The 26,553-nt window shown below is 42.0% G+C and overlaps 1 long non-coding RNA gene and 2 gene segments (V, D, J or C); all 3 read right to left on the minus strand.

Annotated features, from left to right (window-relative positions):
- Positions 1 to 10,880: 10,880 nt before the first annotated feature.
- LOC110343392 lies at positions 10,881 to 11,742 on the minus strand. The segment is given in 2 exon segments: positions 10,881 to 11,287; positions 11,414 to 11,742. Coding segments are annotated over 2 exon segments (453 nt in total).
- A 4,006-nt stretch (positions 11,743 to 15,748) lies between these two features.
- On the minus strand, positions 15,749 to 16,971 carry LOC110343381. The segment is given in 2 exon segments: positions 15,749 to 16,755; positions 16,849 to 16,971. Coding segments are annotated over 2 exon segments (435 nt in total).
- Positions 16,972 to 21,201: 4,230 nt separating this feature from the next.
- LOC110343387 lies at positions 21,202 to 25,219 on the minus strand. The gene is made up of 2 exons (XR_002385654.2): positions 22,509 to 25,219; positions 21,202 to 22,075 (listed from the first exon to the last, which is right to left on the minus strand). It is a non-coding gene; the product is annotated as an uncharacterized LOC110343387 (long non-coding RNA).
- Between the last annotated feature and the right edge of the window lie 1,334 nt (positions 25,220 to 26,553).

Consider the following 26,553-nt stretch of genomic DNA (forward strand, 5'->3'; position numbering starts at 1 on the left):
GCGCTCATTTGCCCTGGATTTCCACAGAAATCCCTTTCTCAGGTGTGTGTCTATGAGTCAGTGATTAGACTGAATGCTGGATAGAACAGGAGGGTTATGTCACGGACGTGAAACAGCTTAGGTCTGGTCTTGGAGTCCTGAGGTCTGCTTGTTGGGTTCTTAACTGGCTCTCTTTTCCTCTCCATCCCTGTACTTCCTTCCCAATCTATCTAAAGAAGACATTTCACACACCCCCACTCTCTCTCTCTCTCTCTCTCTCTCTCTCTATATATATATATATATATATATATATATATATATATATCTGTGTGTGTGTGTGTGGTTAGTTTTTGTTTTGGTTTGGCTTAGCTTTTGTTTTGTTTTGGTTATTATTTCCTTTGGTTTTTGTGAACTTGGCAAGAGCTATAGTTGTCCAAGAAGAGAGAACCTCCAATGAGATGCTTCCATCAGATTGGCCTGTAAGCAAACCTGTTGGTCATTTACTTGATTAATGATTGATATTGGAGAGTCCAACTTACTGACGGTGTTGCCATCCCTGGGAAAGTAGACTTGAGTTAAATAGAAGAGGAAGAAAAAGCTGTGGGTAACAAACCAGTGATTAGTGTTATTCCATTGCCTCTGTTTCCTCTCCTGCCTCCAGGTTCCTGCCTTGACTTCCTGCACTGACTTTTCCTCTCATTGACACACTGTAATCTGTAAACCAAATAAATCCTTTCCTCCCTAAATTACTTCCAGTCATGATTGTTTATCACAGAAATAGAAAACACACTAATAAAATATGTATATATTTGTAGATGTATCTACAGACATATATAATAGACACATGTATGCATACAAACATGTGTATACCCCCACACACACAGGGGGGGGAAGAAAAGCTACCCAGCTTCAATCCCCCCATTTTTATTTTAATGAGGACTCCTCGCAGAGCTCTTTTCTTAGATTGACCACATCTCTATCTCTTCTACATCTAGTAACAGAAGTTGTTTTCTCAAATATAAGCTCTCATGACAGAATAAGAAAAAAATGCATGTAGTCCCTTCCCACTGCCAGTATCAAGATAGTGTACTATGGAGAGGGGTACAGGGCACTCTCTATTGGCAGTTCCTGTTCTGAAAACTGACAACACAATAGTCTCAGACTCCTCCCTCTTCCACCCCAGTGACTCTGTGGTTCCTACGATACCATTACACGCAGAAGTAACCAGACTGTCACTGATCAGAGGGAGCTATCATTTATTCAATCTGAATACAGACATTAGTGTTTTTGCAAAGCAAAGGTAACTCCCTTTCATGACACTCTACAAGCATTAACTGAAACACTAAGCTGGTTCCAGAGGGTTACATGCGTGTCCTTTCCTCTATTCCTGCCATGTGATGGGAAGGGTATGCTTGGAACTCTCAGATATGCTAGGATTATGAATGACAGAACTGAGTTCATCAGCTAGATGCTGAAGACAAGTAAAGCTCCAAGAACAAAGAAGTTGTTCAGACAGTTGAAGAAAACTCTGGCAGAACTTAAAAAATCATTCAGCAATGATGTTAAGATAATTATGACATTAGAATTGTACCTGTCTTCCCATTATAGAATAGGAGACAATTAGCAAATTAAATGTTCTGTCTCTGTCTCTGTCTCTCTCTCTCTATATCTCTGTGTATGTGTGTGTGTGTGTACCCATCTGTCTGTCTGTCTGTCTCACTCTCTTTCTAATATATATATATATATCAGATTAGATATATATTATACTATAAATATCAAAGTAGATAAGGAAAATAAACACATGAAGTTAATATACAGAGATATATGCTTATAGAGAAAAGAGATTGTTACAAAACACTGAAGTGGTAAAATTGATTACTAATCGAATGTAGGATTGGATCAGCAAGTACAAGGATATCAGCCTCGTTTTATTTATACACCACTGAATTTTTATATTAAAACTTATTTTAGTCACATTAAAAACATGGAATTCATACTGTTTCATCAGGTTGCATAGTTTACATTTCCTAAATAGGAAAAATGCAGAAAATCTCTAGCTGAGGAGCAACTAGAAAGGTTCATTTCTTTAATGAACTGAGGTTAAATTGTAATGCATGAACGGGGACAAGTTTCTCGTGACATGGTTGGCCTCTGACTGGGGGTGGGTCACCAAGGAGTTTGATATGCTTGATATGTTTGTTTATTTTTGCTGATTATGACTAATTTGGATTCAACCTCTAAAACCTAATTACCATAAGAAAATCATGGTTCCCACCTCATTCTCAAAGAATTTGAATAATTGTGAATTTAAAAGAGAAAGTACATGAGCACCATCTAGTGCCTATAGTTTTAAATCTGAATTAAGTTCATCATATAATTTTTTTATTAATTTTATTTTTAAGCATCCCTCAGGCTTTTAGAAAGATTCGGTTTTGTTTATAATTCAGGTCAGATCAACCACAATATTATTCCAGAGTTCATCAGACCATAACTTTGTCAAGTGTGACTTCAGCAAGTTGATGGGAAGAGATATTGTCCCTAAGGAAGAAGTCTTTTAAAGTTTGTTTCTAAAATAAGTCATTTATTTTTGGTCCTCTCTGCCTCAAGACATTAAATTGTAGGAGTCTTTAAAGACTGAATATGAATCATTCAGGCAAAGCTTGTGTTTTAATTTAACCTTGGTCTGAATTGGGTGATTATCTCAACCCCAAACGATTCTCATGATTTTACAAGAGTGCATGCCGTTTGCATTTTGTAAGTAGACTCTCTGTTGTCATAATTGGACTTTCATCATTGTGAAGGACAGGAAAATAAGCACAGAAATATAATCAGTACTCTGTGCTACGGCAGGGGTTGAGATGGGGAAGCAGATGAAACATAAGCCTCTCTTGGGCATCAAAGTCACCCAGAGGTTATCTTTGTCTCAAGAAAATCGTGTGATACTGGAGAAGCTATCTGTCTTCTCCAACACCTTTGAATTCTACTAGACACTTGCTCTCCTGTCTCTGAAAGACTCCAAAATTTAGGTAGCTTATTGGGGGCAGAGACTGAAAGCATGAGCAAGCCCAGGATGGTAGAGAGAAGATATGAAGCTCAGATTTGCAGAAAGGAGTACGATCCAGAAACATCCCATGATAGAGACTTACCAGGTTATATGACTAGATTTCTGGAATGGCCAAATGGGAATCTAAAGACGGTTTCCTTATAGTTCTCTGTTCAAATATTGGCCACTAGTACCTAGAACTGCTCTTGGAACAAGCAATAAAAGTGGAGCAAAGGCACAGTTCCTACAACGATGAGCTTTTCAGACCAGAGAACAATGCAAGCTTCTGCCGATCAATGAATCCATGTGAAATAGTGACTGTGCTAAGTCACAACAATGAGAGTCTGCCATATGAGGAGACGTGGCCTAGTGAAATGGTTAAAGGGTCACTTCCTTGAGGAAGTGGTGGTGGGAAGCCGGGGTCACTGGTTGACAGAGAAAACACAGATTTGGAAGAAGCAGAGCCTTTTGGCTGGGGGAGAGTAGCTCGGAATAGGAATGAACTCAACAGAAGTGTCCTTGTTTGAAGTGAAGACAAGAGTGGAGGAGTTAGGGAGAGCAGCCTCTCAGACACAAGTGGGCGGAGCTGACACTGAAACCAGCATGGAGTAGGGACCCTGAAGCCATGAAGAACCCACGGATGGGGAGAATGCAGGTCTGCATCATTGATGTCTGTCTTAGGCATTTTCGAAAAAGTCCATTTGTGCACTAGGGATAAATACTGGTTCCACTGTCAGAGGGACCCTTTTTTTTTTTTTTTAGTTATGCTGTAGCAACACTGTACATACCTTACTCTTTCCTATTCCAAGATCTCTTCTTTTAGATATTTTAGATAATTTTTCCTTAATTTTGTAACATGTAATTTAAATCCTATCAGCATAAATTCATAAAACATTGGGTATTTATCTGAGGGAGGAGATTATTCAAATGAGGCACCACACACAAAACTAAATGCGATCTCGGTTGTGTTAAACTCTTACACGTTAATGTGCAGCATAAACTACAGAGTAGGAAAATACACAAGTACGTTCCTCAAAATTTCCCAGGAAGACATAGCATTAACACCTGATACCAATGACTGAGTTGTCTTCTGCCAGCCAACTGGTGCAAAAGGGACAGCCTGGAGCACCATCTTACCGCCTAAGACACAGAGGATCATCATGGAACATCTGAAATATGGAAAAGACTCTGTCTTTGTAAGTTGAGAAATATTCCTCCAGGTCTGGTTCTTATAAACTGTGAGGCATTGAAGGGTTGCTTGCTGTCCTTGAACCATATCTACAAAGAGGACCTAAAAATATTTGATGTATATGAGTGTTGCAAAGCTTTAGGGCATGTATATTAAACATGCAACACACATTAAGAAATCACTGTTCAAATGAAGTTAATCAGGATTGGCCAAACTCCAAGAAGATACTAGTAGAGTAGCGGAAATCTTCAGCACATACACACATGGACTTGGCCTTCTTGGTTGTTTGTGTGTTTCCAAATAATTTGTGCTTTTTTATTTTTTTGGAAATGCTCTGAGCTGAGCAGGGCACTGAAGTGTCTTTGAAGCAGCTGATAGCATACCTTGAGTCAAAACAGAATACTCTCTCCGTAAATGCAAAAGCAGGAGGTTTATGCACAGAATGTAAGCTGGTCTCAGGGATACGTCATGGTGTTGACACAAAGGAAAGGGCTGAGGCCTTGAATACCAAGGTGCTCCCATTCAGTTTGGTTATAGTCAGAAAAACAGCTGAACTGAGAGTCACTCAGGGAAGCTTCCTTCTCTTCTTGGCACATTTCTATAAAACTCAAAGAAGAGCTGGAGGACCTGTGTAAATGGAGTTATTAAATGGTCTAAACAATAAAAGCCCCGAGTCAGATATAGAGGAAAATTCTGACAGATCAGAGAGAAGGAGCAAGCCAAAGCTTACCTCATTAGCTTCTCAGCAGAAAAGAGCGTGTTCCTGTTTCTTCCCACTCAGCCATCTCACTTCCTGTCTGTCTGTAAGGACCCCCTGACCTCTGTGGTTAGCTAGTGGCTAGCTCTATCCTCTGGTCGTAAGACAAACTTTATTTGTATAAGCAAGATATCACCACAGACCTGACTCAGGGCTTTTTGATACCAAGACCCATAGTGATATCCTGAAATAGGGGAGCTTCTCAGCAACATTTGCTGTCCTCTTGTTTTGATGATGAGCTGTCTTAGATTGGATGGCTCCACAGTTTCCTGGGCCTGGGGGAAAAGCAGAAGGATAATGCACACAGGAGAGATTCTGGAGGCACATCCTCGGGACAAAGCGGCAGGCTTGAGAGTCAGCAAGTTTAGGATGATTTCCCTTTTTGTATACAGGACCAACCTATTCCCAGATCAGACGTTAGACAGGAATGGAGTCAGAATTTATGGCCAGGCTGTACTGGCAGCTGCTTCTGTGCTCAGGATTGGTGCTCTGGGGGTAAGAACTGAGTTCTTGGCCGGCATTACTTTCCCTGATTCGAGACTTACCATGTGATGTCACTGTCACTGTCTTAGCATAGTTTGAAGGCTTCCTGTGGTCCTTCAATCAGAGTATGCCAGTCCCCCACCTCTCTCCTCTTCACATCCATCAGCTGATGACAAACGAGGGGTGATTGAAACCATCTCTACCTGGACACCCACACATCATTTTTACAGTTTGGGATTCTAACCACGTTTCGTGTGTGTGTGTGTGTGTGTGTGTGTGTGTGTGTGTGTGTGTGTGTGTGTGTGTGTGTTGCTTGGTTTGGCTTGATTTAGGTCTTGTTTGCTGCATAGTTTCCTTTCTGAAGCAACCTTTATATTACGGGGCAAGTGATGCTGCTCTGATCAAATCCAAAGGAAACCTGGGTTGGCAATAAATGAGTAGGAGTAAGATTTCTCCCAAATCACTCTGCAGCTTTATCAGCTTATTACTCAGAACTGGCTAAATGGGGCTTATACCCGGAAGCCCGCAGGTCTAGCGTTCCATATGCTTTCAGTTTGCTCCTCTGGAATCATCCCGCCGTCAGAGGTCTTCAGTGATGCCAGGAGAGCAGAGGGCGCAAAACAACCAACTGTCCTGCTTTGCAAGCTGTGTCCTTCGGCTCCTTTCTAGGATGCATTGCCTAGAGGCTGCTTTTCTCTTTCATGTGGCGCAATGCATTGCAGACAGCCTTTTCCAAGTGTGCCTTACCCTGAGGACTGAAACCCGCTACCTTTGGGGCCTTATGTAAGATCCACCCACCTCTTCCTGATGCTCCCTCCCTTGTCATTTCCCCTTAACCCTGACACACATTTGTGAACAACTTCTTCATTCTCAGTCATACCAACACCTTGACTAAGAGACCTAGCTAAAAGATGGCAAAAATGATCATCGGAGAATGTGTTCTTTTATTCCCCTTTGAAAAAGGTGAGAAGCGCTTTAACATTCTGCAATTAGAAGTAATAAGGTTTCTACTGTTCCGCAATTAGCAGTAAGGAAAGTTCTAGCCATTCTCAATTAGCATTGCCAAGTGAGCCAGTGTAAACCCTAAGAGCTCTGCAATGTGAAAACAAACACTGTGGCTTGGGGGGCCATAGACTCCAAAGGGATTCCTTAGTGTGCTGCACATCCTCATCCACAACCGGTAGGGAGGTCTGGGGGAGGCTGTGCTTGCTTCTCATAGATACTGTGACACTGCATGCAAATGTCCTCTTCAGGGGACACCCTCCCACCCTCAGAGAGTGGGCCCTAAGCCAGGGGGCCTAAGGAAAACAAAGAACAGCTGTGGACAGAAGGGAGATCAAATCCCCAGGATCCATGTAAAACCACACATTCCTGTAACACTGGCGGCATTGTAGGGAGGAGAGAGAAGAGGCTCTCTACCACTCCCAGCCTAGTCACATCAGACATTCCAAACCAGAGAGGGTCTGGTAAAAATAAGGTGGACAGTTCCCTGTGGAATGTTATCCATGGTTGACCTGAGACTTCCATATGCAGAACACACACACACAGAGAGAGAGAGAGAGAGAGAGAGAGAGAGAGAGAGAGAGAGAGAGAGAGAGAGAGAGAGAGAGAGAGACCCAGCATGTAAAAAGAACAAACATTGTAGGCAGAAGAGATGACTCAGGATTCAGAATATATGCTGACCCCAATTTGGCTCTTGGCCCTTACATACCTATATCGGATGCTTTCAGCAACCTGTACTTGATCTTCAAGAAATCTGACACTGTCTTCTGACTCCAGGTCACCTGGACTCCTGTGCACACACTCACATATAGATACACACACACACACACACACACACACACACACACAATTAAAAATAAAATGGAGTAAATACCCTTATTCATCAGCGAAATGTGAGGGAGAGACCATCAGTCACCTAATGGGCAGCTGACAGGACTAAGAGCACAAAATGCTGACGAGAATGTACAGCCAGAGACTGCCAGGGTTCAGAATGATAATCCAGAAGGCCACTTTGGGAATTTTTTTTAAAAAGTCTAAATAGTCATGTGGCTTATGAGTCAATAATTCTCCCGTGATATCTGTGCCCACGTGAAGCAGATGTACATTCACAAAGAACAGTACAATAGATTTCAAAGAAGCTTTGGTTCCACAAATAGATGAGACCTAGGGTAACCTGTATATATTTCCACAAAGAGGTAAGTACATTATAATATAATACAAGCTGCAGTATTGTGTAGGACCAGACTAAATAAACTGCTTATGAACACAAAATGAATATAGTTTCAAAATGTTAATTTTGAAGGAACGTGTCAATAAAGATAAGTATAACTCATTTCTAAGAGGCTCAAAAATAGATAAAATCAAACAGCGGTAATAGAAATCAGATTATCTTTACCTCTCCAAGAAAAAATGCTTGGAAAAGGGATAAAGAAATCTTCATTTTTCTTTTAGTTATAATTGAACTGATATATCAATTTACCAGTTAGCCATGGGTTAGTTTGGGCATTTTATTTCCTATTATACCTTACTTAAAAGATAATTTCAAAATTCCACAGAAGATGTGCTTTCTTTTGGAAATCAATATGGAGATTCCTCAGGAAAATGGAAATCAGTCTACCACAAGACCCAGAAATTCCACTCTTAGGCATATATGCAAAAGATGACCATTCACACAACAAGGATGTCTGTTCCACTATGTTCATAAGCAGCATTATATGTAATAGCTAGATCCTGGAAGCAACCTAGATGCCACACAACTGAAGAGTGGATAGAGAAAATGTGGTACATTTACACAATGGAGTACTACTCAGTGGAAAAAAAAACAATGGAATCTTGAAATTTGCAAGCAAATGGACGACACCAGAAGAAACCATCCTGAGTGAGGTAACCCAGTCACAAAAAGACAAACATGGTATGTACTTACTCATATATGAATTTTAGACATGGATCAGGGGAGTGTCAGCCTACAATCCAGTACCAGTGAGTCTGGGAAACAGGGAGGTTCCCAAGAGATATGCATGATACCCCAGAGAAGTGGAACGAGACAAAATCTTCTGAGCAGATTGGGAACATTAGGGGAAGGGAGAAGGAGCCAGGAAAAAGAGAGGGGGAGAAGAGGAGGGGAGAAGAAGGCATGGGGAAGGCAGGAAGGTTGAGTTGAGGTAAGAATAGAGGAGAGCAGGATGAGAGATGCCATAATAGATGGAGTCGTTATAGGTTTGAGGAGAGAGCTAACACCAGTGAGATTTCCAGAGATTGACAAGGATAACACCAACTGGAAAACTAAGCAATAGCGGAGAGACTACATTAATAGCCCCTCCCTGATGATAAGGTTGATGACAACTACCTTATATGTCATACTAGAACCTTCATCCAGTGACTGATGGAAGCAGAGACAGATACCCACAGCTAAACACTGAACTGAACTCCTGGAATCCAGTGACAGAGATGGAGGAATGATGAGCAAAGGCGTTAAGACCATGCCGGTGAAACCCACAAAGACAGCTGACCAGACAAGGGGGGAGCTCTTGAACCCCAGACTGATGGCTGAGAGGCCAATAGGGGACCGATCCAGACTCCATGAATGTAGCATCAGTGAGGAGGCCTTAGAAATCTCTGAGGCCTTGGGTAGTAGATCAGTGTTTACCATGGCATGTGAATGAACTTTGGGAGCCCATTCCACATGCAGGGATGCTCTCTCAGCCTGGGCACATGGGAAAAGGCCTAGGCCCTGCCCTGGATGAAATAACAGACTCTGGAGATCCCCCAAGGAGAGTCTCACCCTACCTTGGGAATGATGTGGGGACTGGGTGGTGGATGGGGGGGGGGAGGGGAGGAGGGCTGGTTGAGGGACAAGGGAGGAGGGGTGGGAGAGGGAGCTGGGATTGACATGTGAAGCATGCATGCATGTTTCTAAGACATAATTTATTTTAATAAAAATTTAAAAATACATTAAAAACCAAAGGAGAAATAAAAAAGATGTGTTTTCATACAAATATGTGCTTTTATTCTACATAATGCAATTTCAAATCCATCAAACAAGAGTAAATCCCTGAACATACATATTTACACAAAAAATTGAGAATGTGAAGTGTTTCCTGACTGAAACATAGACAAGAAGGCCTGACATTAAAGTGAGCTGGACCAACAAATTTGGCTATCAAGAGCTAAGTACTGATTGCTGGATGAAAGCAAATAAAAATGTAAACACAACTCAAAGGCTGTTGAAGTCCTTCATAAATGGCATGATTTATAAACCTGTAAATCACCACTTCTCCATCAGTGCACTGGCCAATTGGGAACTGAATTTTTTGCAAGGCAAGCAGCCTGATCCTTTCTTTATCTGTGGGCTATTTGGTGAGCCACCCAGACATTCCTGTGGCAGCTTTAGAGTCATAACTGGGCCCAGTATAGACACATGGGTTTGCATTTTCTATGAAGTCCAGCTAGGAATCTCATGGCTTTGGAACGCATAGATTCCAAATTGAGACCTTGCTCCCAGGTGTGGATTCCTCCCTGCAGGTGCTAAGGAGTAATGCAAACTCGGGGTAGAAAGCTTACTCGACATTCACAAGGAAAAACATTGAAGTATTCACATATTTTAATCCAAGACAAAGAAGTCAAGCATTGGTTTCCTATCTGGATCTGTAAATGGAAACCTTTTCCTTGAGAGAAGCCTTCCCGCCAGCCTGGTTCTAGAGCCGCATCAGTCCCAAATAAACACACAGGAGGCTATATTAATTATGAAGCTGTTGGCCTTGCTTTCTTACTGGCTATCTCTGTCTTAAGTAATTACCCCATAATTGTAATCTAAGTGTATCTCTTACTGGAGAAGTTTCCGGGCTTCCTACCCCATGGCGTTACATCTTGACTCCCTGTGTTCTCCTTCCCAGAGTTCTCCTGGACTCCTAGTCCCACCTATCTTGGTTCCCTATTGGCCCAACAGTGCTTTATTGACATATACATAGGACTTCCCCCATCATGGATCTACTTGCATAAGACTAAAAACACTGTTCTGCCTCCATGGGTCCTTAGTTTGTTCTCTCTTCAGTAATTCTCCAGTTTGAGATTTGCTTATTTATATATCTTTAACTTACTTATAGTTAGTCTTGTTTTCTGCAGAGGGATCACAGTTGATTTGATGGAATCAAGGACAAGATAACATTATGCACTAGCTTTTAACTTGGAGAATCCCAGGTGATTTGAGAAGTTCCAACTGTTCGGATACTTCCTTTTGGAAAGAAAACAACACACAAATGTCGCGTTGGAAGCTACTGTCCCCTCTACTTGGTGGCTAGAAGACTCCACATTGGAAAAGGTAATATCCGATATCGTTTTCATTGACACACATAATGGACCTGAGCTCATACACTAAGATTCATGCTGCACTGAGTCCCTCTGGCTGAGATCCCATCCTGGAAAGAGCTTCAGGAAGTTTTCTTTGGTTGGGGCGGGGGCGGGGACTGACGCAGCAGGGCCCATATCAACCTCATGGTCGTCCTTCTTGTGCAGGCAACACCTGGCTGTGCGGTGCTGTGTTCACTGCTGGCGCAGAAGTACATGGACGTCTGGCTGGGTCTGGCTGAGTCTAACGTCAGGGGGAAATGGTCGATCTTGTTTCTGGAGACACTGTACCCTTCCGGGACATCTCCTTCGGTAGTGCTGCCAACACTTCCTGAGTAGTGGATCAGCCTTAACACCCCCTGTCCTGCATCTTGTCGATACCAGAACATCCCATAGTGGTCCATATTCTGAGAGCACCCCAGGACCATCTTTCTTCCTGTCTGGGTGATCCAGTATCTCGGTGTCTGGGTGATCCCAGCATCTGTTAGGTCTGTTGGGGGGAAGAAACACAAGAAGGCAAAATAAGAAATAGCGTGCGTAGTGTGGGGGCAGGAAAGATTTGGAGCTAGGACCCAGCAAGTGATGGTAGAATTCTCCAACAAAGCACGCAACTCACCTGCTCTTAGCAGGCAAAGCATCACACAAAGCATTGTGGGGATCATGGTTACAGTGAGACGGTAGAGCCCCAGCTGAATGCTGTGGCCTTAGGACTGAGGACAAGAATTCTGAGCCTCCTCTCCTTGGGAGGGATGGCTGAGCCTCTGATGTCACCTCCCTCTTGCAACCTCTGCAACAGGGCTCTCTTGCCCAGCAAAGCCAGCAGGAAAAATGAGTTTAGATACCAGGAAATGAGGGTAAGCCACACTCCAGTTGGTTTCCCTTTTACTGAAGAGGAGTTTGTCCGTTGTCAGCACCTGCCCTGATATCAAGGCTACCCTGCCCACGTCCTCCAACTGTGGGTCTCATTAAAGTTTGGAGACATCCTCCCACCTCTCCCATGGTTGTATGCAAACCAATAACTGAAACTTCCATCCTTGGCAGTTCGCCCAGAGTCTCTCAGGAGATCTATGGAGCTCAGTGCCATCTTGTGGCCAGTATGGGAAGTTTTCCCTGCGATCATCTAAGGAAGTATCTGAGTGATTGGTCAGCAGGAGGAAATTCCAAAAGTATTATAGAACAATTTTCAATGACCAATTTTATTAAACCTTAATCCAAACTCTGATTCTAGTTCTGACAAATTTTTGGAATTTTTATTTTTAGCATCTATCCCACATTCATTTTACTGTTGTATACACAACATTTACAATATAATATGAGCTTGTATTCCTTAAAATTTCCTTTTACAATATGGATAGGCATGAGAAGTACTGATACTTAGTATAAATATTAGGAATAAAGACACAGGAATTGACTGTGATATGGACGGTGCCTGCTTTTTCTTTTGCTGTCATAGATTTTACCAAGTAGAAGAGTAGAAATGATGTTTGGATGTAATTAAAACACAAAAACCTTCCCCAGTACTATAAACACTGAGTGTCAAGCTATGTAGAGTAGACACCATCCATATACTGTACTATGGTCCAGTATTTACAAGCAAGCTATGTGCTCTGTATAAACCAGAACATAACTAAGAGATTACCCAGCTCTCCTGACCAGGTAGCCAAGGTTAAAACAAAGTTAAGAAAAAAAGAACTTGAATCTCCCAAAGGACAGGCAATTGCCACCCATATTGTAACTTTATTTTCTCCCAGGAGGGAAAAATGTGCACTATTTGAAGATGACATCATTAAAATAGGATATGGTAATTCCTTACCAAGTCGTCATTCTTGAGGAAAGACATTTGGTATTCAGAGTCACCCTAATTTCTGATAAGCTGTTTTTGGGGGACTGGAATTTCCCTAACCAGCTTGCAAGGGCAGCAATGGTGACTGGCTCTGTGATAGACAGTTCCAGTCTTAGAGCACTGACTGTCTCTGAAGAGAAGCAGAAGCCCAGGATGTATTTATCACCAAATCTCATTATACATTTAGGTCTCATAGATACATGTTGGTTTCACCTACATATGGGCAGACAATTGTATTATAATATAATTATATTTGTAACAAACACTATTAGGCAGTATAGACTAACAAAACATAAAAAAATAAGGACATCAATTTTTAATTTCATCTTCTCAAGTTAGGGACCTCAAGGAAATTATTTCACACTGAAAGTCTTAGGCAAGAATTGAAAAATTCACTTTCTAGTTATTGCTTTGGAGTATCAAGACTGCACTGAAATGTGAGAGAAAATGTGCTACAGTGTAACTTCATGGCAAGAGCAGTAGAAAATTGAAATAAAACGAAAAAAATGCTTAATATATGGTATAGTTGGACTTTCTTTGGACTGCCAGCTCCCAAATAATGACACCGAGACTTCATATTCAGTATGAAAGCTTGGCTTTAGGTTAGGCTTTTCTCCACTTATCTCTTAGAACTTAAATTAACCCATTTATATCAATCTACATTCTGACACATGTCTCTTTCTTTCCCTCTCCCATGCAGTATGTCCAAATTCCTCCACATCTCACTGACAAATCTCCTTGACTCAGACCTCCCCAGAGTTCCCATCTCTGCCTGGAAGTCCCGCCTATCCTCTCCTACAAGCTATAGGCAGTTCAGCTCTTTATCAAACCAATCATAAAGTATCTTAGACAGGCAAGGAAGGACAGAGACACACCTTCACACCCATAAATATCCTACAACACTGTGCAGATGAAGTGAAGTCTTAGTCTCATTTCTTTTGTGTTTATCAAACAACCGCCATTAAAATTTAGCAAAGATTTTTAATTCAAAAATAATTAAGCTTTCACACTATGTAGCCTAAGGTATCTCATATGGCTGAAGTAGAAGATGCAACTGGAAAAAGAATGTAGCATTTCAGAAACCACAGTAATCAGCCAACTGCAGGGGAGGAGCCAGCAGACACAGCAGACACTGCACGAGACACAGGTTTGTGTACCAGTAGCAGCCTCGAGACTCTGTAGATAGCTGGCGACTGTGGTCTGAGAGCCAATGCTAAGACATTCAGTCATTGTCCCGTAGAACCCAGCTGCCCCTGGAGACTCCTAGAATGCAACAGGTCTCACTTGCTTCTCTCACCCACAAGTACAGCCAGTGTTTTGGGAATCTTCCCGTGATGACTTTGTATAAAGGATAAGTGAATCTGCACAGGAACTAGTGGTGATTTCTCTGATACAAACGTATGCTAGAAATACAACATAAACACTGGACCTTGCCCTGGGTTCTGCTGATACCAGTAGAAACCACTATGGCCAGAAATTGGAACACACTTAAGAGCTACATCCTTTCCCTTCTTTATAACTCTGTACACGAGAGACTGGGAGACTCCAGCATTAGTGAGGTCTGAGAAAACATTTAAGTTGGAAACAGAATAAGGAAAATGGTTATAGTAAGAGCTCATAGAACACACACATTTTTCAGCCTCAATGTTGCCTGAATCCTCATATCCTTTTAAAGGGAAAAAAAGACAGGTGTCTATAGGTTTGGATTTTATTTGTATTTAAAATAACTATAATGCATGCGTATAAATGTGATGGTTTGAAAGGCAATGGCCCCCAGAGGGAACGGTGTTAGTCGGAAGGATGACTTTGTTGGAGTAGGTGTGGACTTGCAGAAAGAAGTGTGTCACTGTGGGGGTGGGGGTTGTTGTCTCCCAGGCTCAAGCTGTGCCAGGTGTCACAATTTGCTTCCTGTTGCCTATGGATCAAGACATGGAACTCTCAGCTCCTTCTCCAGCACCAACACCAGTCTGACTGAACACCACCATGTCCTGCTGCGAGGATAATGGGTGAGACCTCTGAAAGTGTACGCCACCCCCAATTAAATGTTTTCCTTTATAAGGGTTGTCGCGGCCATAAGATCTTTAAATACCTGTTCTCCTACTCAAAGGTTTCAGAAATAGCCTGGACGCTTGAACTATAGTTCTAGGTTTTACACACGTTTATATTCAAGAACAGGTCATATGTTAATAAGAAATTTCTATGCCAAGTGACAAAATGGATTTCTTAGAGAAATGCACCTAGGTTTGTTTAGTAAGTAAATGTGTCTCAACAAATTCATGAATTCCCATATATTCTGAACCCCAGGCTGGATAACTGGGAAGTATGTAAAACATTCAGATACTAAGGTATATCATCAAAGACAAGCGCTACATTGCAAAGAACACAGCAGCAGAACAAAAAAGTACTCTATTTACCACTTAATCACAACTTAGTTGGAGTGGAATGATGCTTCTTCCTTTGAATTCATCTGCTTTTCTTTGAATGGACTGACCAGTCCCTTTAATCGCCAGTTCATCCTACCTGGTGTGCTCCAGCATCATGGGAGCTAGGGAAGAAGACAGAGGCAAGAAACAAAGCCATGGCTGAGTAAAAATAGGACCTCTTCCACAGGCATGAAAGCAACACCCAGAACAGAAACACAGTTCACTTGGAAAGAGGTGCATTCAGAAGAGGAGCCTACAGACAAAGCAGGGTTGAGACAGACGTGACATCCCGGTCCAGGAGGAGCTGTCTTGTGCTGTGTGGTGTTTACCTAGGCTGTAGTCATTTTCAGGTTACGCTTGGTAATGAAACATTTTTGTACAGTTTAGAAAAAAAAAATGACCGCCCGTTTACCATTGCACTTAGAAGGTCACTGAAGTCAAGCAGTGAGATGGTGACACAGACACAATGGTTTCTACGGACCAAAAAGGATGTTTGCTTCTATATTGTGTATCTAGCTATCTTCCCAAATGTTGAGCACCAAAGATCAACTGAACGCTAACCTCCAACTTCTACCTTTCAACATAGCTTTCTCAGCCCTTTTCACATCCAGAAGATCTGCGACAAACGTCATCTTCCCATGACTATCTGCTTCTGTATCATCACTGTGGTGGAAATTTGGTAGATGTATTGGTATCATAAGTGGTCTCAATGGAAGAGAACTCTAAAGATGGCACTCTGGATGGGTCTCAGGTCTATCTAAATTCCCATGAGAAAATCACCTGTAAGAAGACACGGGATGCAAGCACTTAAGAAAACCTTTCTCCTGCTCTGGCCATTTGGTCTAGAGAATGTGGTACCACATTCCAGGACTCACTACAGCCCAGTAATAAAAGAGATATGCTTGCTCAGAGTTAGACTTCGTCTCTGGCAGGGCAAAGTACAACCTGAGGTGCTTCTGCTGTTGGTCTCTCTATCTAAGCAACTGTTCAATCATCCCATTCCTATTATGTGAGCTGAATCCCAGAGGGAGAAGGCAGGAATGTTGTGTCAAGGAAAAAAATATATCCAAATTTCAAGTCACTTTCCATCCAGGAATACTCAGACTCAAGATAAAGACCAGAAAAATCAGAATTAAAGCATCAGTCGAAAGACAGCAACAGCGGAGACCTCCGAGTCCAAGGTCTGGTCCAAACCTGCCTGAGCTTGCCAGTAGATCTACGCCCCTCAGCACAGACTGAGATTTGCACTGCCCAGGTTTGCAGTGCCTAGAACACTCAGAGCTCCAAGGTGCTAGCGTTGAGAATTCTAGCTTGTCACTGAGTTCCAGGGGTGGGCGGGTGCCTTTTCTCTGCATGTATCTTTGTGTGCAGAGAGGAGGCAGGAACACAGCTCTGTGGTATAGCTGCTGGCGCAGAGGTATACAGATGTCTGGGAGTGGGTAACCGACTCCAGAGTGAGGGAGAAGTCCTCTGTGTTCGATCTGGAGACGCTGTACCCCTCAGAGACATCTCCTTTGTCAGTGATGCCAACATCATACGAGTAGTAGATTAGCCTCAGTCCCAGCCCTGGGTCCTGTCGGTACCAGAACATGCAGTCATGTTTCATGTCCTGGGTACATTTCATCGTCACTTGCTGCCCTGTCTTCAGGAGCATTGATCTGGGAGTCTGAATGATGCCAGCACTCGCTGGACCTGTGGGAAAAAGAGAAGTGAATGCCCTCACAGTGATGAACAGGTTTTGTCTCAGTATCCTAAAATGAATCCCGAGACATGCTCAGAACTCACCTGCTTGCAGAAAACAAAATGCTGCACTGCATAGTAAACTGAGCTTCATGACCGAGATTCAGCAAATCAGGGGGACCACCGATTCTCTGTTGTAGAAAGGACATGGACTCTGAAGCAAATGACTGAGTTCTCAGTCTCCCTGCCTGGGTACCAGGGCCACACCCCTTCCTCAGAGAACCATCTCCAAAGTGAAAGCACATGCGAGTCTAAATAGAAGTCAATTGTCCAAACTGACTCAAATACCTGTTGACAATTTTTTTGTGTTGTAGCCAGTGAATCCATGAACATTATGTTCCCACTGAGATATAATTCCTCATTAATACACTGGTCTAGAATTATAGGGAACAAACAAAGGATTATAGAGAACACCCTTGCAGTTTCCTTGTGGATTTAGACTCAGGTATTTCACATAGGCTTTCTTGTTTACTTAATTAGTCACAATTCAATTAACATTCTCTACCCCCAGTAAATCTCTCCGATGTTTCCTTTGAAACCTGAGAGGGAAACCCATCAGCCTTTAAGAAATTATTTGCTATTTCTTGTCAATTTATGGCCGACAGAACACTTGCCAACTGTATCCAGGCCATCTTACATATAAAATCAACGAACTTACTTTCATACTCCAGAAGATACCAGAAGATGGCCTCTCTTCATGAGCTGTGATGGACGCCCAGTACAACAGATTCCCCTCTTGGCAAACACCTGTTGACCTATCATATGTTGTCTCAAAGTAACTATTTAGGAAATCACTGTCAGATCATCACTATAATATGATATCTGTGAGAAAAGAGGAATGAAAATAATAAAAATTAATTGTCAGTAGCCAAGATAGAGACGAAAGTGTGAGAAAGACCTGGGAGAGATGAACTAATTCCAGGGCCAGGACAAGTCCTATATTTGTTTATTATATATACAGTATTCTGCCTGCATGTCTGCAGGCCAGAAGAGGACACCAGATCTCATTACAGATGGCTGTGAGCCACCACGTGGTTGCTGGGAATTGAACTCAGGACCTCTGGAAGAACAGTGCTCTTAACCTCTGAGCCATCTCTCCAGCCCCCTTTTTTTTAATAGAGGCACATTCAGTGGGTAATGTTCTCCTGATTAGAATAATGTCATGAATTAATAGAGAAAATTAGAGACCTATATTTTGGGCAAAGAACTCACAATTGCAAAAATCTTTACAATTTGTTTAATAGACATTAGGTTCTTGTGATTTTTGGCCAAAGATCCTGAAAGTAAGTTCTGTGGCTAGTCCACGGGAGTCTTGGTTTAAGAGTCTGTTTATTTCCCTTGAGATGGTCTCCTTGAGCATCAACACATACCTAGCATCACTCAACATCTATAGGGCTGAAGATAAAACTCAGAGGGTAAAGAGGAGCTTTCTTTTCTTCTTTTTATCTTTCTTTCGCCCTTCCTTCCTTCCTTCCTTTCTTCCTTTTTTCCTTTCTTGACAGAGTTTCACTGTGTAGCTTCATAGACCAGGTGGGCCTGGAACTCACAGATATCCATGTGCCTCTGCCTCCCCCATGCCCCTACTCTGTGATTAAAGGCAAGTGCCACCACTGCCTGGCTCTAAAGAGGAGCTTTCCAGATCACAACTGTTCAGTCACAGTCAAGGCAAAGCCATCCCTTCCCAGTATACTCTCACCTGTAAATAGTGTCACGTGGTTTGCTTGGGTCTAGCGCATATACCAGCCACATGTCTCAAAACAGCTCCACTGGAAATGACTGAGGCTTATCAGAGCGTCATAAAACAATCTGGTTGCATTTGCGACTAAGAAAATGAATGAATGAACAAAGGAGCAAATGCTGTAAAGCTAGCCTCTACCAGCAGGAATGAACTTTTTGAGCACTGCTTTACCTTACAGCCTGTCTTCAGAGAGAAGTGTTTGGGCGCACATCAGCTATGTAAACATGATTGCAAATGCTCCCTCAGCCACCAGAGTGTCCAGGAACTCCTAATCCTCCTAAATATTTGCCCCAAACAGAAAAGTACTTTAATGAGTACAGATGATAATTCTGTGAGTCTAATTACCCTAGAAAAATAGAAGCCATTTTGTAAATTATCAGACATAGAAGAAGGAATTACAAAGAGTGAAATTTCTAAATTATAGAAATGTCCTATATCTTATTACAGTTTGTGTTAGATGATGATATACATTTATACATTGTTCAAAAATTACTGGCCTGTTCATCAATAGGTAATAGCTATCATGTGTGATTTATATGTCAATGGAGTTTTTAAATGTCTGACTAGGGATATATGCTAAAACCTCGAGTTAGTTCATGTGATGAATCACCAGGCATATATACATATATATATATATATATATATATATATATATATTTCTGTGATTTCCAGTTCTTCAACTACAAAATGACCAGAGAGTCTGTATCTACTTTTGCACATATATAATGATGACGGCTGTCTTTGATTAGCAAATGCAACCAAACATCTGGATTTATATCATGTACTTTGAATCTGATGCTTGCTGAAGTGTTATACATTTGTGAAGATGGTGTGATGGCTAATTTTATATGTCAACCTGGCCAAGCCATGGATTCCCAAAAGATTTTGTCAGACATTCTAGAGGAGTGTATGTGGATGTTTTTGAGTGCTGATATTTAAGTAAGTAGATTTTTGAACTAATAATACAGTTAGTGTAGCAAACCAACTAGCCCTTCAGAATATGACTAAAACAGAAAGACTTGCTCTCTCACACGAGGTAGATGTGCTCACCAGAATGTTGACAGCCTTCAGACTGGAACAACAGCTCCCCCTTGATCTCAAGTGGATCACCTCACCCAGATTTAGAGACCTTCATAATTGCATTAGCCTATACCTTAAAATTTCATTGAAAGGATAGATGCATGATTGGTAATAGATATATAGAAAGACAAACAAACAGATTGATAAGTGATAGACAGACAGACAGACAGATCCTGATAGTTTTGTTCCACTGGATACTTCTGGCCAATGTAGATGGGTGATATTGGCTTCATTTATAGGTGGGAAATATCAGTTGGACAGCTGAAGAATTGTGGCCTGCCTTGGCGAGCTCATGTTGGAACGGGATGAAGATTGAGATGTGGCAGTGAGTGGATTTTTTTCCCTCCATAGCTATCTCTCAGGCAAATTGTTTTTTGTTGATGATTTCAGTAGAACCAGAAGATATGAGAGGGTTAGAAAAAATAGCTGTGATTTTGAAGACAGGTATCTTTTTCATGAATTAGACATTGTAACACAGAGTTATAAATATGGGAATTTAACTGCATTGGTGCATCTCTTTGATGTGGTCAAATTATTATACTTGCAGGCCAATTTTTATCTATAAAATAAGAGCAATAACATGACTTACCTCTTAGCATTTTCTCTGATATATGAATTTCTTAACTGAAATTTTATAAATGGGAATTTTTGTTTGGTTATAAAGTCAATTGTCAATAAATGATGATGTGTTTGTCTTCTGTTTCTGAGTCATCTCATAAAATCCTAGCTGACCTGTGACTTCACTGATTCACTTGGTACATACAGCTCTGTCATGGGCGGTGCAGCCGTGTGTTGAGTGGCTTTCGTAAGAGAAGTCACAATATTCCGTATCTCAAACATGCTGCCTCCATATAACATTAATAATATTATGGAATATTATAAAGACTTATAAAGGATATTTTTTTCCATTTTAAATGTAGCCCTAAATTGGAGACAATTATGCTAATTGGCATAACACTGGAACAAACAAACAAACAAAAAGATACTGCATGATAGCACTTGTGTGAAGACAAATCCACAGAAACAATGAGCAGAGTGGCGGCTGCCAGTGGCTGGCGGGTGGGGGCAAACAAGAGTTGCTGACAAGTTACGAAGCTCGACTTACTCAGGAGGCACAAGTCTGGGGATTGGCTATAAATTATAGACCAGATGCGATATAACATTGCATTATACACTTAACAAGAGCCAAGATAGTAGATTTCATTTAAATCTCCTTTCCATCACTAACAAGTAAAAATCTGTCCAAAGGGGTAGGTAGAAAATAAAAAGAAAGACTGGATACACAGTGTGTGGGATCACAAACAGTTTTTCTTTTCCTTTTCTTTTTTCCAGTTGATATCCTCTGTGAAAATGTCTTATGCAAAGTAGATGTCCCAAAAAGTGAAAAGAAAGAATAAAATTAGTGGATAAGGAGAGCCGCCGGCTCCGTCATAGTTGGCTGTGCATTGCTCTTGAAGGATTGTGTATTCTCTGACCAGTGACCCCTCCCTTTGTGCTAAAGGCAGGAAACGAAGCATCCCTGCATCCTCCATGAAGATCACAGAAGTCTTGAAGCCTCTACCTCACCACGACAACACAACTATGTTAAAGGAAAGCACTCCTTTATTCTTCTTTATTCTTGTCAGTGTGTGTGCTTGTTTCAAAATGGTGTACTCAGGCTTGTTTGGAAACAGGTTAAAATAATCATAAAATAGTCAGCTTATGGCACGACACCTTGGCTGAGATGAAGGAGCCAGGGGAGGGGGCAGATCTAGAACAAACGATGAGGAAACAGGAAATGACATATACTGGGAAAAGAGACATCAGGTAGTTATGGAGTGGAAAACCAGGAAAGCTGCTTCCACCTCAGATACATGGACAGATGAAGTGATGTTTTCCCAGCACAAATTCTGTGAACACTAAACAGACCATGGATTTAAGCAGCCACAAGTGTCTGAGAAAGGCCTGCCGCTTCTCAGGACCTGAGCAAATTCACTGGCTGCATCCTGACTCATCCTGACTCCTTATTGAGCAGGGACAGGAATGTCTTTATACATAATGCTGATGCTCAGGCCGGACTGTGTTATGCTGATGACCCAGAGGAACAGTGTAGAGTCCTTCCGCTCCAAGGAGCTCAGATTTCTTCAGAACAATTGTTGTACCTCAAATCCAGTAAGAAAGTTTCCTTTTCTCTCTCTTCTTTGTTGAACTAAGGGTGCCTGGCTCAGGGTCTTCTGGTACCAGAACACAGAGAGGAGTCCAGAGAGAGGGGATTATCTCATTGTTCCTAGTTGTCCCTTGGCTGGGATGTGCTGGGATTTTCATGACTCTGGAATCCACAGAGCTTGGAGAGGCCCTCATCGTCTGGCTTGTATTTAAGGCTTGAATAACACAGGGCAAAAAATCTTCCAAACTGTTCCCATGATTCATCTACTCCCCGGAGACAAAGGGCCATGCACCAGAACATCTTTCAACCTGTGGTTGTAACACAAAAAATAAAAACCCAGAGACAGACATTAGGACTCAAGCTGAGGATCAGAGAAGCAAAGCAGCCAGCCAGTAGCTCTTATGTCTGCCAGGGCTGAAATGGAGATCCTGTCTTCCCTATGACTGGAAACTGAATCTCGCATGAGACCCTTTGCTTCTTCTTTATATACCTCTCCAGTGCTGGGATTAAAGGCGTGAGCTGTTTTAGACTGATTCACTCTGGTGTAGCCCAAGCTTGCACATCCGTACAGGGTCCTGACGCAGCCTCGTAATGCATGACGTAGCCACACAACGCAGGGCCCTTTGAGCTGTCTAAGTATCTGCCTGAATGCCAGTGTGCATGTCCTGCCCATTGTCAGGGGTGGGGTCAGCATAATGCTGGGGTTCTTACAATGACATCATCAAAAACCTTAAGTATCACCTTGTTCAGGGTCAGGGGCTCCTAGGAGAAGTATTTGGAGGTTTGAAGCTGTAGACTCCTGATAGACACGGATGCCATGTTCTGAGTAATCTCCCTGCTGCAGCCTATGGCAAGAAAGATTAGACTCTTGAGAGTTAAGAACACCAAACTGAAGTCACGTCCAACTCCTTTTCCCCATATCCATATCATACTACATTTCCTTCCATATCAAAGTTCCCTTTGCTCGTTACTATGCCTGGCCTTCCTTGTGCCTTTAGACTCCACCACCTATGAAAGAGACACGGAACTCACTCTTTAGTGCACACTAGGGTCCCGACTCTCGTGCCCTTCCCCGGATTGAGAGACCTCTGATTGGTGGGGTCAAGCATCCTTTTGAGCCTGGTTTCACGGGCCCAGTAGAGCTCCCTGCAACACTGTGGAGTCACAACACACCCAAGAGGGCAGCGCTAATCCGTCTCTGGAGTCCCGCCTTCTAAGGCTGTATGCCCATGACCGATCGATCAACTGAGCCAGGAGCAGCAGCTCCAAGCCCCTCATCCTATCTCTAGCACACTTATTTTTCTGCTCAATTTAGGGTTGATCTTAAAAATCCACCATCATCCTGTGGATACAAAAAAATGTGCAAGCCAACATTACGATTCGAATAAAATAAGTGTTGCCCTTTTGTAATAGGCGGCTAAAGGAAGAGTTAACCCAGGATAACACAGACAATAAAACTAAGAGGAGTGGTGATCTCGAGTGTATATACCTGGAATGGTGCTATTCCACAGCTACTCCTCATTAATCAGATCCAGACAGTTTTCACTCTGCATGTAAATCACTACCAAGCTTTAGTTGGCACACTTCATAAGGGGGTTACTAGAATTTGTATATTCATTTTGCAGACTTAGCAAATTCGCAAACTATGCAAAGTCATATGCAATGATTGGAGCAGATTTTGTAGGGTCTGAGTTTACACTGACCCCTCAGTAAACGACCCAGGGCTGCTTAGAAAACATAAACACACCAGAGAGGAACTGCATCCAGGTGAGTGAGTCCCCACAAGAAAGCACCTGCACACACAAACTCTCACTCACAGGCACAATGCCTTCTAATCGGCAAGAAGTAAGATTTTTATTACTCAGCACAGTTAAGACTGCTTTCGTTCTTATGTAAATTTCTGAGAAACTTTGATGATGTTTCCAGCTGCATGAACTCCCTAAAGATGAGTTGATGAAAAAAAATTCGATGGTGGCAATACTCTGCCTTGCTAAGGGGCCATTCTTCTGTCTGAGTATTGCTATAACACCATTGTCTTTGTTTCAAAAGTATGCTGGCAAACCTGCCCCTTGGTTCATACAGTCAGAGGATTTCAGGATGCCAGTCAACAATTCTGACTGTGCAATCACAAAGGCTCATGGTATCACAGAAGACGCATGGGAACTTGCAATGATGCATGGCAGCTTTTCATTCAGTTGTAGATAAGGGAATTGCTTGAGGGAAGCAGCAACTGAAAATAGTCCAGGGATCCACAGAAGCGGGTCTTAACATTTTTTGTTTCATTAACATCATAGTTGATTGCATACATTTCAATATTTTGAAAGCGAAGGTAAAAAAGCAAGACTACTTCCAGGACGGCCTCCAAAGCCATAGAGAAACCCTGTCTCGGAAAACCAAAAAGAAAAAAGAAAAAAGAAAAAAAGGCAAGACTACCTGTTGCTGGGGGACAGCAAGGCAGTTGGAAGGCAGGCCTTGCCCCTACACAGCCTATGACTGGTCTGGAAAGTACACAGTGCTTCCTGGCCTAGGAAAGGCTAAAGGAGTCACAGATGCAAAGGCTGATGCATGATATATCTAAGCAAGCTCTGGAGGAAGATGTGTAGACACAGAATCCATTGGTGGGTTTCAGAACACTAACCCAGGGGAGCAGAACTCATGTTTTGGAAGTTGGGGAATCCATCCATTTGGAACCAGGTCTGATATGACCTCTGAAATTTGCAAATGACTCGTCTGGGGCAGAAGTCAGCAAGAAGGATACCATGGTAAGTGTTGGGGTTCTCACATCTGCCAACAATCCACCAGGGATGTCCCCAAGTGGGATTCTCTGCCACAATTTGGTATCTTGTGAGGAAGGATGGGTTCTTATACAACCTATTTTGTTTTTAATTTTCTGGGTATAAATGCAAAAAGAAATCTCAAAAGACTTCACTGAGAAGTGTTTGCCCAGCCAATTGCATCAGATATGAGCTGTCACTTATTGATAAAGCAATTACTCAGAAATAGTGACCTACATATACACTCACAAGATGCTACCCGTGGGAGGAAAATTCTACCCTAATTCTTCATGGTTATAAGCCAGATAAAGTTCTCTCAAACACAGCCTTGCTTAACAAATTTTAAAAAATTCTGTGCTTACGAAACTCATTAAAACCTTTCTAAGAGAAGCTGATGTGCCTGATGGAGATTTGGGTGTTATAAAGATCATACTTTCTATTCAAAATTATAAAAAAAACCTCAAGCCATCGTTATAAAGCACATTGTAAAGAGAGTGTATTTCTCTGCTCTAAAAGGAATACCTAGTAATGTTTTGTTTCAGTTAGATCTAACTTCTAAATGACCAGTCAAGCTTGGAAATGCATTAGTATCCACGAAAAAAAACCCACTATTATATTTCAGATGGAAGGAAGCCCAGATAATAACATAAAATAATGTCTGAAATATAAATGCCTGAATCATTCTAAAACTGCAAAGCAGCAGCATCTTCCAGCTGTTTTCTTCCAGTGAAACTAATGAGGCAAAAAGGAAATATAAAAACCAGAGACGAGCCTCAAGCTGTGAGAACTCTTCCAGGAGGACAGACCTATTTGGAAGCTAAAAACTGAATTAAGAAAAAAAGGTGAGCCTAAGCCTGTAGTGCGAAAACAGCAGGAAAATTGTGTAAGTTCCATTTTTGGACTCCATACTTGTATTGAAGCAATCCAACTGAATTTTCAGTGTAGGGATCAGACATAGGTGAGAACACCTCAAGGAGGTGTCGTGTATGAGCCAGGTGTTAAGCCCTCCCTGGGCACTGAATCTGCTCTGCCTTGCTCAAAGACTTCTGATCTTAGGACACGGAGAAATGCATGTTTGTTGTTTATGAATTGCTTGGACATCGTATTTTATTATCATATTCCAAATGAAATAGTCAGTACTGGGTCATCAGTTTATGTCTCTGGTATGCAAATTACAATCAAGTAGGTGAACCAAGAATGTTTAAATAAATGTGGTAAATATACCAAATGCAAATACGCAGGGAAGTAAAGAGGTCTAGCACATGGGACCATGTAGACTTAATTTATTAAAGGTCATAGCAGTGCTACATCAAACGTACTTAACGTTTACTTTACCAGGTATTTTGATGTAGAAGAAAATGGCTTTGGGGGGATTTTTGTTTGTTTGCTTGCTTGTTTTGATTTTGTTTTTTGGAGACAGGGTTTCTCTGTGGCTTTGGAGGCTGTCCTGGACCTTGCTCTTGTAGACCAGGCTGGCCTCGAACTCACAGAGTTCCGCCTGCCTCTGCCTCCTGAGTGCTGGGATTAAAGGCATGAGCCACCAGTGTATAAGGTTAAAAAAACTGAGGATATATTTTTACTAATTGGAACTGCAAAACTGGATCCTATCTTAATATTTTCCTTTTAATGTATGTGGGATAGTTTGAGATATTTGGCTAGTTTATAATCTAGATAATACCTATGGATCCCCTTCATTTCAAGACCTATATGGGATTTCCTTACAGCCCACCATTTCAAAACCTATGAAATCTCCACAGAAGGCTTCTGCTCATTGGCACAGGCAATTCTCCTGCTTCTCCAGATCTGTCACACTACCTTGCCAGAGAGTTGGGTTTCCTTGTCTTTCTCAACAAAACCATTCGCTGGAGTATTGGTAGATGCAGGAGAGTTAGAACAAAAGACTGGGCTCACTACCCTGGACTCGTAAAAGACAAAAGGAGGCTTCCCACCATTTATCTCCTTCCTTTCTTGTTTTACAGTCCCTCTCAAGAATCCCCAGGAGCTCCAGAGGA

This window comes from Mesocricetus auratus, unplaced genomic scaffold, assembly GCF_017639785.1.
Source record: "Mesocricetus auratus isolate SY011 unplaced genomic scaffold, BCM_Maur_2.0 Super-Scaffold_100694, whole genome shotgun sequence".
In the NCBI taxonomy this organism is placed as follows: domain Eukaryota; kingdom Metazoa; phylum Chordata; class Mammalia; order Rodentia; family Cricetidae; genus Mesocricetus; species Mesocricetus auratus.